Raw genomic sequence first — 13,971 nt, forward strand, 5'->3', positions numbered from 1 at the left:
CTCTAAATATACCATACAGTGGTACATGATATCGCATGATCAACCACCCTTCTTTCTTCACGTTCATGACGTCATTTTCAATGAAAGTGAATAACTCCAAAAATCGTATCGAAATTAGAAGGAACAACATTGATCCAAAAGAAAATAGAGTTTCAAGTTCTAGTTGTCACTTCACACCAAAAGAAAGATGTTCAAGTTGTTCCACTTCAAGTTAACATCCGTGGCGCCATTTTCAAAGAAAGTGAATAACACAAAACTGATTTAAAAATATATTAATTATCTATAATTAATAAATAATAAGACATTAACCTGATTTAGTTATTTACAATTTAACTTTTTTTTTTTCGGAAGAACATCTGACACATGCTCTAATCTATTATTAAATTTTACATGTCTTATATAAAACTTGAACCCTTAACCTTAGGCATCTCATCAAGATATAATTTTATTTTATGTCAAAGTATGCCATGTTTACATAATTATCTTTCTATTAATTTACATGTCTACAATTTAAAGTGGAGTAAATTACATGAATGGTCCTTACGGTTTGGGTAATTTGCGTGTTTGGTCCCTAACTTATTTTTTTAATTCGGAAAGTCCCTATTGTTTGTTTTTGTTATGCGTTTGGTCTCTAATGTTTGTCTTTACTACGTGTTTGGTTCATGTCTTACCTAGAAAGACTATTATTTAAATATAAAAAAATAGTAGGGTAGGTACGGTAATGTGAGGGGGTGTGGTTGGGGTGTGTTTATTTAAATAAATTAAAAAATCAAGAACAAAATAATTTTTTTTAAATATGACAGGGACCAAGCGCGTAACAAAAACAAACAGTATGGACTTTTCGAGTTAAAAAAATAAGTTAGGGACCAAACGTTCAAATTACCCTAAACCATAGGAACCATTCATGTAATTTACTCTTTAAAGTATGTTAGAAGTTATATCAATGTATTTTTATTAATATGTTCATAATATAAAAATAATGCAACCAAGTCCCGAAGGGATGATTTTGAGATATGATGGATTGAGAGTTGGGGGTCTCCACATTTGAGATGGATGCTCCATTTGATCATAAGAGAAATACTAGGTTAGGTGTGATATGTGGGTTGCCCCAGATTACACTTTGAGGTTAGGTTAGTTAGTTAGTTAGTTAGAGAGAGAGAGAGAGAGAGAGAGAGAGAGAGAGAGAGAGAGAGAGAGAGAGAGAGAGAGAGAGAGAGAGAGAGAGAGAGAGAGAGAGAGAGAGAGAGAGAGAGAGAGAGTGTGTGTGTGTGTGTGTGGGTGGGGGAGCTTTAGAAGAGAATGTGATCGTTCATTTGTGCTTTTTGCAGGATATCGTGGATAGCTCATGACACATGTTGGAATTAGGCATGATGCTTTTGGTGCTCCGGCCTTGACTTGGGTTCGACTTTATCAAGGCTAGGATCTGACTTTGTTTCTTCTCTTAGAGTGCCTGTTACTTGGTGTAGTTTTTGGCATATCTTGGTTGGATTGTTGCTCGGCTCTTAATATGTTTACGGTGGTACACTATTGACCGCTGTTTTGTGGCATACTATTCGGATTTCGAGAGAGTGTGTTGGGAACTTTTTTTTTTTTTTTTTTTTTTTTTTGCTTTGCCAACTATCTCGATGTGAGACGTGTGGGGTTCCCTAAGCTTTATAAAATAGGGTAACTTTTCTCATAAATGATATCAGTTTTCTATTTGTTACTTCTTCCCATTGCGTTTTCTATTTTCACACTTTTCGATAAAGGCAGAGATAACTAGTCAATTGATGTTATTTCTTTAGTAATTAACTTGGGAAGATCAAGACAACAACGCTTGATTTCAATTTTAGGGAGAATTACAGCATTGTGTTGCCTAATCCTGATTATTTGATTACTCAGGTGTCGTTTGGAAGGCGAGTCTTTATTTCAAATCCCAAAAATTATCACTTCACCTTCCTCTAAGTTTATTTTTTGATAGAAGTTTTACATTTTTTTATAATATACACATTGCTTGCCCGAAACTCAACGTGATAGGGAAATTAGTTGCTTTGAGATGTGTCGTAGTCTTAAAGTGGTGCCGTCTACCCATTTATTCCGACATTTTTATTATATACAAGTAAACGAGAATTAGGGTGTATATATATATATTCCTGACATGTTGGGGTTAAGATTGATAAGGTTTTTCGTAATTCCATCAAGAAGTGGAAAGAGAACTTATTTTAGGTTGATGAGTTTTTATTTCCGGCAATGGTTGATGTTTTGGAGACTTCGGGAAGGATTAAGGATAAATAAAATTGGATCCTTGATGAGTGTTGAACTCATGAATAAAAAATGAGTGTTAAACTCGTGAGTCAAAACAAAACAAAGTAATAAACAAATCAAGACACAATGTAAATAATTCTCATAAACTCAATTGATCAGTGGTGTGTAGGATTATAGATGAATAGCTCTAATAATGAAGTTGTTATGAGCGTGTGAAAAGCGTTACAATAATCCTAACACAGTGCACTATTTATAGACTTCTAAGTACAACACAAAATCACAAAAATTATATGAACTAAACGCCAACATGTACAAAATATGCCATGTAAAATAAAAAGATATACCAAAGGATCTTAATAAGATCTACCAACTACTTCGAGATAGAGCGTACTTCGATAACCCTTTAAACTTCTCATCTTCGGATAGACATCAAGGACTTCGACATTTTTCGCAACATTTTCAACTTCTATAGTCTCCCCCTTTGTGAAGAATCAAAACCATCTGAAGCTAATTCAAAATATGCATAACATTGAGAAGGGCCTTTTTCACTTCGAAATACCAAGTTAGCAAATCATGCATGTCCTTCTTATCACTATCTGAACTGTGTTTGCATGTACAGATTCGAATAAGCATATTTAAATGTGAAGTGTATGAAACATCTCCATGTAATCAATGTCTAAGAAATTTCTTTATTGATTTCCCTTGGTCTTTTTCCTAAAACAAATGATCCCTTTTGGCTTTTGAAAATTTGCCATGCTGAAATCTCTTTTTGAAGCATTTAGAGGCCAAAAGCATATTGAAGGTCTAATGTTCATCCGAAGCATTCAGATTTGCTAAATAGTTTTGATTATCCAAATTTGACATGTTACTGTTCATCATAATTTTTTCATATTCTTTTTGATCTGTTGTGTTTTGATTTCTTCGTGATTGTAACATTCGAATCTTAGAGATATTTTATTTAATTAAACTTGATAATTTTGGGTTGCCACGATGTGGTGGAGGCACCACCGCGACATGGCATGGCTAGAAGGTTCACGAACTCATTTTCATCCCCACAATGTTGCAATATACTAGCCACATCGTAGTGACCACCTGATGACAAAAACCCTAATTTTCGAGTATTTAAAGGAATGAAAGGGTTAAGGTATGCGCACCCTCATCCTTCATCACTCTTAAACCTCTGAAACCCTAACCCTAATCTCTCTTGGTAATTCTTGGCTCATTTCTATGCTCTTGTTAGCTTGAAGAAGAAAAAAAAGATAAAGAAGGTGTCTTGGTGTGTTGGTTCAGCAAGCAAGCATTCCCATCATCCTTTTATGCATTATCTGGACCCTTGTAAGTGTCCAAGATCCAAGCTTATTGGTTCCAAGCTGATAGATCTAGCTTTTTTTCCCTTTTCTTCTATGGAATCTTGATTGAAGGGATTCCATAAAGTTGGCAAGTATTTATCGTTTTGTGTTCAGTACGAAGATGGTGGGCAATCTGAGCATTTTGTTGATGAGATACCATAAGATGGTAGTGAAGATTGAAGAGGGGAATGGCGATGATCTAGAATTTGTACAAGCTGATGCGGTGGTCCATAACAATCTTGGTGGTGTTTATAGTGGCGTAGTTAATATGCCTTCATCTTCTATGAGAGCGAGCGCATTTATGACTGTTGGCTTTGTGAAGGTCGAGTTTAGTTCTATCTTATTGGTCCTAGTGGCTATATTTCAGTAGAAGGCATGGTAGGGTGACTCTAAGTTGGATTGTGTTGATCTTGATTCGATTTTGGACCATAGAGATTATAAGTTCTTAAAGGTCTCTAAACCTCCCTCAAGTGATTTTGTTTAGGATAGTGCTTAAACATGTATATCTGGTCTTGGTCTTGGTCTTGGTGACGGATTTAAGACAACATAGTTGGTTAACTATGTAAATATTCAAAATGCATAAACATTACTTTTAAGATGCATGTAAGTTGGCTATAAGTGACTTTTTTAAAATATTGATTTTTTAAAGGTAACAACTCTATAGCTATATGTAGTCATCTTGGCCCATTTGCCCTTTTATGCCTTATATAAATAGGGGTGAGTTCATACGCCTAAAAAATGCTCGTTAATCTTATAGTGTAGATAAAATACATGTTCTCGTCTTTTCATTTTTCGTGATCTCGACTGTTATTATTTGTGTTCTCTACTTTTGTAGTGATATTTTGTCTCAGTTTGTTTGGTAAATTTAAAATTTTTTGCATTTAATTTTACTCGTAAAAAATAACATCAAATCAATATGGAATGCAAATTCTTAATTTAAACCTTTCGTCCAGGTGAGGACTTTATCAAGTGACCATGTTGTCAAAATATTACCATGCAACTGCGTGAAATAAGTTTTGAATCGTTACGAATTAGTTAAAATGGTGGGTGGTACCACAAGAGCATGCTACAAAAATATGTGGTACGATACTTGTGGTGGTGGCAAATTTGACGTTAATATGTCTGTCATATCCTTTAAGAAAGACGTAAGGACAAAGGCATGCTCATGTTACTACGAAAGAAGCAATGGCAGACACAAAAGGTTTGAACCATAGTTGTCAAAATCGCGATCCTGATCGTAGGATCATACGATCCTACGTTTCTAGTTATGAAAACACGATCCGGATCGTAAAAGGATCGTATTTGTGGTATGATCGCAGGTAGGATCGTAAGATCGTAAGTAGGATCATAGGATGGAAATCCGATCCGATCCTACCATTCTTTGATTTTTTTTTTTTTTTTTTTTTTTTTTTTTTGCAAATGAATTTTTTTACCACTTTATGTATTTTACCCTTTACCAATTTACCATTTATCATTTTGTATTGTAGCTTATGATTAATATTTTGAAGTTTTCATAACTTTTGAACGAAAAATTAAATGTTTGAAATATTTTTCATGATTAAAAATTATAAATTAAAATTATATTTTATTTTGTGGGATCTTAGGATCCCGATCCCGATCTTGCAAACCCAAAAATGATCCTAGATAGGATCCCGATCTTGACAACTTTGGTTGAACAACGGTGGCGCCAAGGGCAGAGCCAACCTAGGCTCGGGCCCACCCTCAGTTTTTCATTTTTTTTTCTTTTTTTTGTTTTTTAAAATAAGATATCATTTGGGTCTATATATATATATATATATATATATATATATATATATATATATATATATATATATATTCTTGTTAAACTTCTTATATTTTTCTTCATTTGGCTAGCCTTTAATTAGTTTATATATATATATATATATATATATATATATATATATATATATATATATATATATATATATAAAAATGAGGAACACCCTAAAAAAAGTTTAGCTTCGTCTCTGGGTGGCACTAAAAAAAATCTGACCAAATTTAACAACATAATTTTTTTTACAAAGTACTAGTACATTAAACCACTCCATTCATCTTAATATTTAAATTTGACATCTATGGGTAAATATTTTTTGAAACCGGCTCATTACATCTTCGATATTCACTTTCATAAGGGCTTCTTTTTCAACCTAAGAAATCATATCATCATTCAAAAAATCATCACCTATTTTGTTATGTAAATCCCTCTTCAAAAACTTCATCGTAGAAAAACATTTTTCGACTGTTGCAGTTATGAGGGGTAAAAGCAAAACCAACTTCAACAACCTATATACCATAAGACCAATGTTTCCCCGTTTCCACCATCAAACGAGAAAGATCATAAATTCCTTGCAAACTAGTGAACTAGACATCTTTATGCAAAGCGTGATAATATATCTCAAGTTTACCATGAAATTGCATCATCTCTGCATCATCAAAAATCTTTTTTGTACAACTCATTCCACTTTAACAACTTTTTTTTGTCAGATTTAGCAAATGAGTCACAAGGACTCAAAGCCCCATATATTTTAGTAATTGGGTGCTAAGTTCACTACATCGGTCTCCAAATTCTATAATTTTCATATACATAGTCGTGTTGAAAATTTCAACTTCAAAATATAATTGATTAGTAACTTTAGTCTTACAACCTCTTGATGTGACATAATTTTCTGTCATCTCCACAATATTTATATTATGTTTTTGACAAAGAATACCTTCAATAAAAGTTTAGCAAACCCCATGTCTCTTAAGGACTTTAATGCCTCCATTTTCCCTCTAACCAAAGAAGACGCTTCTAAAATATCTTGATCCTTTATTTTGAAGATGTTTTGACAATATGTTCGTGAGGTGTAAAATTTCATACATCAAATGTAAGTAAAATACGAAATTAAGTGTCTTGAAATATCTTAAGATACCAAATGCTTGATTTCGGTTACTTAAACCGGATTCTTCCTCTTCGACATAAGCAAGAGCATTAAGAACCTTCGCAAATACGTTCATCAAACTTGTGATTATTTTGAAATGTGAACACCATCTTGTATCTTCCGCTCAAACAAGAGAGCTCTCTTGATTTAACCCTCTTCTGGTTTCAAGTTCACCATTTCCAATTGACTTTTGCACACTTTCTCAAAGAAGTCGTCAACATCATGCTTATTTTCTACACCTACAATAACTAACTGAAGTTGGTGTGTAAAGCAATGCACATAATGCACCGAATTATTATCTTTTAAATTCAAAGCTTTTAGAGTGTTGAATGCACATAACATATTGCTTGCCTCATCGTAACCTTGTCCTCTTGCATGATAAAAAAATATTAAACATTAAAGCGAATAATATTCAATTAAAATTTATAATAAGAAAACAAAGTTTTGCTTACTAGGACATACTTAACTTGTTAAGGGTAAAAAATTCATCTATGGCCGCTTTAAGAGTCAAAGAGGATGTATCATTCACGTGCACAACTCCAATGAATATTTTCTTTACCATTCTAAAGTTGTTGACATAACTCAAAACTATGGTCGTTTGTTCTTTTTTTGATACATCACTAGATTCATCAACCAATAAAGCAAACATATCATTACCAATTTCTTTGTAAATACTTAAAGTTAACTCTGTTGAAAAGCATTCAACAATTTTCTTTTGAGTCCTTCGGCACGTCACTTGATTATTTTGAGGAGCATTTTTTAAGGTAGCATTGTGAATGACTTGATTATGATCTCTCATGAAAGATAATAACTCAAAGAAAAACCCTCTATTAAGGGAGTCACTCGACTCATCGTGACCTTGAAATGGTAAACCATTTTTCAATAAAAAATTACAACACCAAACTGAAGCACCTAAACGAAGTTTACTGTTACTCTCCTCAATTTTGGTTTGTTTCTTGAAGGCTGCACTAATAGATTGTTTTTCTTTCAATAAAAATTCACAATTATCTCTTGGTTTGTGATTAAAACTATCAATGACATTCATATGATCTCTTAATGAACTTTTTTTATTCCAAGTATCAAAACAGTGTGAAACAAATGCATTTATCCCTTTTTGTTGTCCCACCATGTCTCCACATACATAGCAAAATAAACAAAATGTTTTGTTCTCTTTTATGTTATACTCTAACCAATCAAAGTTATCAAACCACTTAACAACAAAACTTATTTTGTTTGTTGTAATTTTTATTAAGTCGTAACCACTATACTCTTTTTTGTAAGTTGTAACCAATCAAACGTATGGCCTCTTGGTTGACAAGGTCTTTGAAGCAAATATGTCCTCTTTATTTCATCTATTTGATTTGGATTGTAAGTTGTAATTTTTGGTCTAAGACTCGGGTCTTTTGGAAGATCTTTCAATTCAACACTTGTAATTGGAGTAGTTGTAGGTTGTGGATTTACATTAGAAACCGAAGGGAATGATTGATTTTCACATGGTGTTTTAGAGGATCCTTCAAAACATAAATCATTGGAGCATGGTCTTTTGGAGGATTCTCCAACACTTGATTATTGATGCTTGTTCTACCAAAAAAAAAAAGACTCAATTTTATCCTAACAATCCAATATCAAACAAGTAAGCAATCCATTTATCTAACAATCTAAGTATCTAACAACAATTCGACAACTAATTTCAAGGTAAACAACAACCAATTTCACCTAAACAATAAAAAATTCAAGAAAAAAAAAACAACTAATTTGAATAATTTTATAAACCTAAAAATATAAATACTTGTTTCATTGTAGCTTGGAAAAGAGTCAAGAAAAATCGAAATAGCTTGGAGAGTTGGAGCAAAATCATTCACTTTTAGTTCACTTGAAGAGTTGGAGCAAAAAATGGATTTTTTTTCACCTTCATGTTTGCGCCAAGGGTGGTTCCACTATGGTGTCCATAGTGACACCGACAATCCCTGTTTTTTTCGGACACAATGTAAAAGATTTCAAATTTTTCGTTTTTCTATTATTGTGTCACTACGTAAAAAGAACAAAAAATGTCACCGGCAAAACCTACTACGAAATATTGCGTCCGGCCCTGTTGTTTTTGTCGCATCTTCATAGAGAGCAAAGGAGATTTTCTTTTTCTTTACAACTTTGTTCTTTATCCTTACCATATAGACTAGGCTTGCACAAAAAAACCGGTTTAGGATCCGAACCGGTTCACCATGAACCGGTCCACTATGAACCGAACCGATTCAAGAACTGAACCGTCGGTTTGCACCCGTTCGAAATTTTAGACATTAAAATCGGTTTAATAACCGTGAACCGATTTAGAACCGGTAGTCAAACTGATCAAACCGGTTTAGAACCAATTGAACCGGTTTAGAACCGATGTAACCGGTTTAGATAGGTTCGAGTTTTTCTATAACGGAACCGGTTTGAACCGAACCGGTTTAAGGTTGAACTGGTTTTACTATTCACGAATTGGAACCGGACCGGTTTTCTAAACCGATTCGGTTTGAAAAAAAAAAAAAAAAAAAAACGGTTTGCTCACCCTTAATATAGACAATGGGAATTGGATATTGAGTTTATAGACAATAGGAATTGGGTATTGGGTTTAATGAATATAACTTGGTGGGCTTATGTTTTTTTTTGGGCTAATTTTTTTTATTGTTTTGGGCTAGTATTAGTTATACCATGTCATATTTTTTTGGTACTTTGGCACCTATTTTATAGATGTTATAGAAAGAAAATTACACTTACAGATAGACCTGGCAATGGGTCGGGTTTGGAGCGAATCGACCTTGATCCAAACCCTTTTAACAAATATCAAAATCCGATCCAAACCCGCTCCGTAACCCGCAGGGTTTTGAATAATCAAACCCATACCTTTATCCACCGAATCAACAGATATCCAAATCCGCCCCGTAACCCGTAGGTTTTTTGAATAATCAACACATTTTAATTAAATCATAAAATCACATTTATTACATGTAAAAAAAAAAAGTTGATTTAGTATACACATTACGTACTCGTGGACGTTCGATTGGAATTAAAATCATTATTGTAGTTACTTCCGATTAGTTTTTAACCATCGATTGCATTGATAGATAATAGCAATTACAAATTTTCTTCTGGTTGATAAATGAATTTATTGATGTGTAAATGAAATTGGTGATTACATGATGAAATATAAATGAAATGACATCACGATTATTGGGAGAATACCAGAAGTCTAGAAATTGAGTCCTATGTAAAAACAGTTTAGTCTTTGACCTTTTCTCTTTGGAATTTCGATTGGGTTTTAAAGTAAACTTTAGGAAGTATAAAATATAAATGTATAATTATGAAATTTATATGGGGCGGGTTATAAACGGAGCGGATCGGTGATGATCCATACCCGATCCTTTTAATAAAAAGGTTAGTGGGTACAGGTCGTTAACGGGTAAACAGATCAAAAACTGTGCTCCAAACCCGTATAATTATTAAAGGTTTGGATCGGATCAGGGTCAAAACCCGCTCCATTGCCAGGCCTACTTACAGAATAAACTCGAGCAGTGGATCGGATCAGGGATAATAAATACTTTGAAAATGCATCCTCTTTTTGGTTGGATAAATCATAATATACTACATTACAACCTTACAACAAAAACAAATCATGTAACAAATATAAAAACAACACCAAAACAAAATATTTGATTATAAATACCTCACAAAAACACATTGTAAATTTACAATTCACAATTTAATGTTCTATATCAGAAACTCCCTTACACCAAATCTCCTCCGTAACACTATATAAAACCTAATCAGTCACACTCCCCCAACCTTTAATAACACAAAACCCCAAATAAAATCAGGGTCCGAATAATATTTTGCTTTGATACCATGTTAAATATATATTTATAAAATTTATAAAACTCTAAGTAGTTTTCCTCTTCTTTTGCATTCTTTGTATCTTTTTCCATTTAAGGTAAATTTGATAAGACAAGCCACTAAACACCATGAACACACTCCCCCATTGCTTTTGAGACAATGGATTCCCACTAAGAACCGATGACACCACAATGCTCACGAATTTTCGGGTTGTTGTGATTGTTGTGTTTGTTAAAGACCCGAATCGGCTAATTGTAAAAAATATAAAATTTTGGCCAACCGCACCACATAGACAGTAGTATAAAATGTCCCATGCCGCCTCCGGGTGGTGCTTGCAAAAATCAATGGCTTGGTAGCCACTCGCATGGGGCCACCCAAACATGAAAACTAAGTTGTAGATTGTACCCCATAAGTTCATTCCTAACATTATGTCCCATGCACTTGTCTTTGGATACCTGACAACACAATACATTTTAGGGTTTAAGGTTTAGGGTTTAGGACAGTTTCAATTTCAATTTCAATTTGACAACACAAACACAACGCAATACAATTTAGGGTTTAGGGTTTTTGGGCAGTTTCAGTTCGACAAAATAGTACAATTTTGGATTTAGGGTTTAGGGCAGTTTCAGTTTCAATTTGACAACACAATACAATTTAGGGTTTAGGTCACATCGTGTTTTTTATTTTTGTTCGATAAGATTTTTGTAATTTTTAGAGTAAATTAAAGAAAATGGAATGTATGTGAGGTTTATATCGTGTTTAGTTCGAAATTGGAATATTTTTCATTTCTGGTCCTTATTTTTAGGTTTTATGTCGATTTTGGTCCGTTCCTTAGGACTTTCTACTTTTGGTCCTCGTTTAAAGGTTTCATGTCGGTTTTGGTTAGAAAACCTTGAAAGTTGAAATACAGACTAAAACTAAAAAAGATTTTGGTTTTGGACTAAACACAATAAAAATAAAATTAACGGGGGCATTTTTGTAATTTACTCATTTTTATATTATATTTAGTAATTAGTATGATGAAAATTTTTTAAAAATTCTAAAAGAATATTATTTACTTTTTATATAACCTACAACCAAAAACTACATACATAACATGAAAAATGGAATAGATATTAGAGTAAATTACAAATTTGGTCCTTGTGGTATACTTGACGGGACTGGTTTAGTCCAAGTTCTGCTTTTTTATACAAATTTGTCTTTTGTTGTTTAATTTTCTTCCATTATGCCTCCATGATCGTTAAACAAGTCATTAAATCTAGCGACTCAACTGTTGGTTTTTCAAAATGACCAATTTACCCTTCGGTCGTCCCGAAAAAACAATATACCACAAGGACCAAATTTGTAATTTACTCATAGTTCTATTATCAAACTTTCATAACTAACCTTGTTGAGATTGAATCTTGTGTAGCATTTGTGAAACCATCAAAAGCCAAATTTAAAAAACATAATCCGTATCCAAGTGGGGCATTAGGATGAGCCAACTTGCTTATAGTCTTTGAGCTAGTCTGAAAGAAATCAAGAAACAAGTAGATAAAATCAAATTAATATTAAAAACTTAACAAGAAAATAATGTTCAACATATAATTTATAAAAAGATAATATATTCACCTTTGCAAGAGCAAAAGCAGATACCCCACCAGCAACAAGAATTGTGCAAAGATACTCAGGAAAACTGTATCTAATGCCATACACTAGTGTTCCCATTAGCATCACTGCATAATGATAAATTAAAAAGATAAGTATTTTGGGAACATTGTTATTAGAGTTAAATTACTAATTTAGTTTTGATTAAATGCAAGTAATCACCTGGAATCATCTTTGAGGATTTTGCAAGTACCTACAATAGACAATCAATGTAATTATTACTTTACTTGTTTGATGAAAATTTAAACATCATGTGTTGATTTGATGAAAACTTTAGAAATCTTGATTGAAAATAGAAAGATAAATGATGGGAGATTAACAGAAAGAGAAAAGGTTTGATTATTTGATAGATGGATAAACTATAAAGCTTGAAGATACCTGAGCAGGATAACTAATGTATTTTAGAGCTTCAATTCCCATAGCTGGGCCAATTGTATTTGTAATGCCAGCACTCCAATAACTCCACCATGGAGCATGACCAGTGCTACCACTGGGCCACAGCTTTATCACTAATCAGTTACCACAAAATGTTAATCAATCCCTAATTCCCAATTATCATTTTACATTCTAAATGACCAAAGATAACCAGAGCTTAAAAGGTGAAATGCTTACTCATGAATGACCATATGAAACAAACAGCACTTTGTGCTAAATTCAAGAATGCTAGATGTTCGAACCTCTCATTCTCTGGTCCAAATCGCTTAGTAGACCTGAAAACCATTAACAAAGACTCATAAGTCATAACAACCTTCGTATATGTCCATTACAGTGTAATCAATTGGAAATACCAAATTCCCCAAATTGGAGCTCCATGTATGCTAGTAACATTTGTTAAGGTTTAAGAAAATGCTCAAATTTAGGTTAATGAAAACTTAAGAATGATATTTAATGGTAAAGTTGTTTATTTAATTGCAGTAATCATAAATCATAGTCCTAAACTGAAATCAGAATGTGGAGTTATTGTTAGGCTCTATCAAGTTCTTAGAACGGATCACGAATCACGATTCATAATCACAACTGATGTATGAAACCGCAATACAATCATCAATATAATAAGTAATCACTTTACTTTTTCAAATGCGAACTTAAAGCAGCCAATAAGTGTGCAATATTTTCAAAATCCTCAATAACTAATAACGATTTAGCGTAAACCTTCACACAACTCTTTGCCATAAATCCAAAATTCGAAACTTTTATTGGAAGGATACATATGAAATCAATTAAATGATCATTACAGAGTTTAAGAGATAAAATGAAAAACAGAACGGCATAAATTAGTTCAGGAAAAAGCCTTACACAGTCTCTTGAAGAACGCCTTGGTATATATAAGCTGTCCAAATACCGGCCACGCAAAATGCGAGCTCCAAAACACGGCGGAGACCGACGCCGTGTGACTCCATCGGTGCCGGAATCTTGGTATCAGGCGTAAATCGTTGATTCTCCGGAATCAGAGATCGGACAAAACGCTTCCGAATGGTGCGGTTGTAGAAAGGAGTCTTCGAGTAGAGTATATATATTCTAGAATCCACGTTGGTTTTTCATACGTGGAGGCTTTTGATTGGATACGTGACTAAATGCTATCACCCTATTGGTTAATGGATACACGTAAGACAATATAAACTGTTCAAATAATTTGCAGTAACACCCTTATGGTTTTACCGATTTCATAAATATATTCCCTAAACTTTAAATGTTTAGATTATCAGTCCGTTCTTACTTCTTATTAAGAATTTTCAATTTTGTAACTATGATTGTTCCATGTGAAATGAAATCGATAAGTTTCTCATTCTATAACCATGATTGTTTCATGTGAATTGAAACTAACACTTTAATCATAACTAAATTACGTTAATATAAAAACTAATATTAGATTAGAAAGATTTGGCACTAAAATAATTACAAGGGATTTGTTACATGAT

General features: G+C 33.1%; 1 protein-coding gene across 1 annotated transcript; it reads right to left on the reverse strand.

Annotated features, from left to right (window-relative positions):
• Positions 1-10,199: 10,199 nt before the first annotated feature.
• On the reverse strand, positions 10,200-13,547 carry LOC111896103 (UDP-galactose/UDP-glucose transporter 3). The gene is made up of 7 exons (XM_023892127.3): positions 13,349-13,547; positions 12,665-12,762; positions 12,431-12,561; positions 12,215-12,245; positions 12,017-12,120; positions 11,792-11,913; positions 10,200-10,860 (listed from the first exon to the last, which is right to left on the reverse strand). Exons 1-7 carry the CDS (start codon positions 13,450-13,452, stop codon positions 10,452-10,454), a joined length of 999 nt encoding a protein of 332 aa, XP_023747895.1. The 5' UTR covers positions 13,453-13,547; the 3' UTR covers positions 10,200-10,451.
• Positions 13,548-13,971: the final 424 nt, after the last annotated feature.

The sequence above is a fragment of the Lactuca sativa genome, chromosome 8, assembly GCF_002870075.4.
Source record: "Lactuca sativa cultivar Salinas chromosome 8, Lsat_Salinas_v11, whole genome shotgun sequence".
NCBI lineage: Eukaryota > Viridiplantae > Streptophyta > Magnoliopsida > Asterales > Asteraceae > Lactuca > Lactuca sativa.

Coding starts and splice junctions, on each gene's coding strand:
- LOC111896103 (XM_023892127.3), bottom strand. CDS start 13,452: ATGGAGTCACACGGCGTCGGTCTCCGCCGTGTTTTGGAGCTCGCATTT. Junction 12,763..13,348: donor GGCGTTCTTCAAGAGACTGT/GTAAGGCTTTTT, acceptor AATGGTTTTCAG/GTCTACTAAGCGATTTGGAC. Junction 12,562..12,664: donor TTTCATATGGTCATTCATGA/GTAAGCATTTCA, acceptor GTAACTGATTAG/TGATAAAGCTGTGGCCCAGT.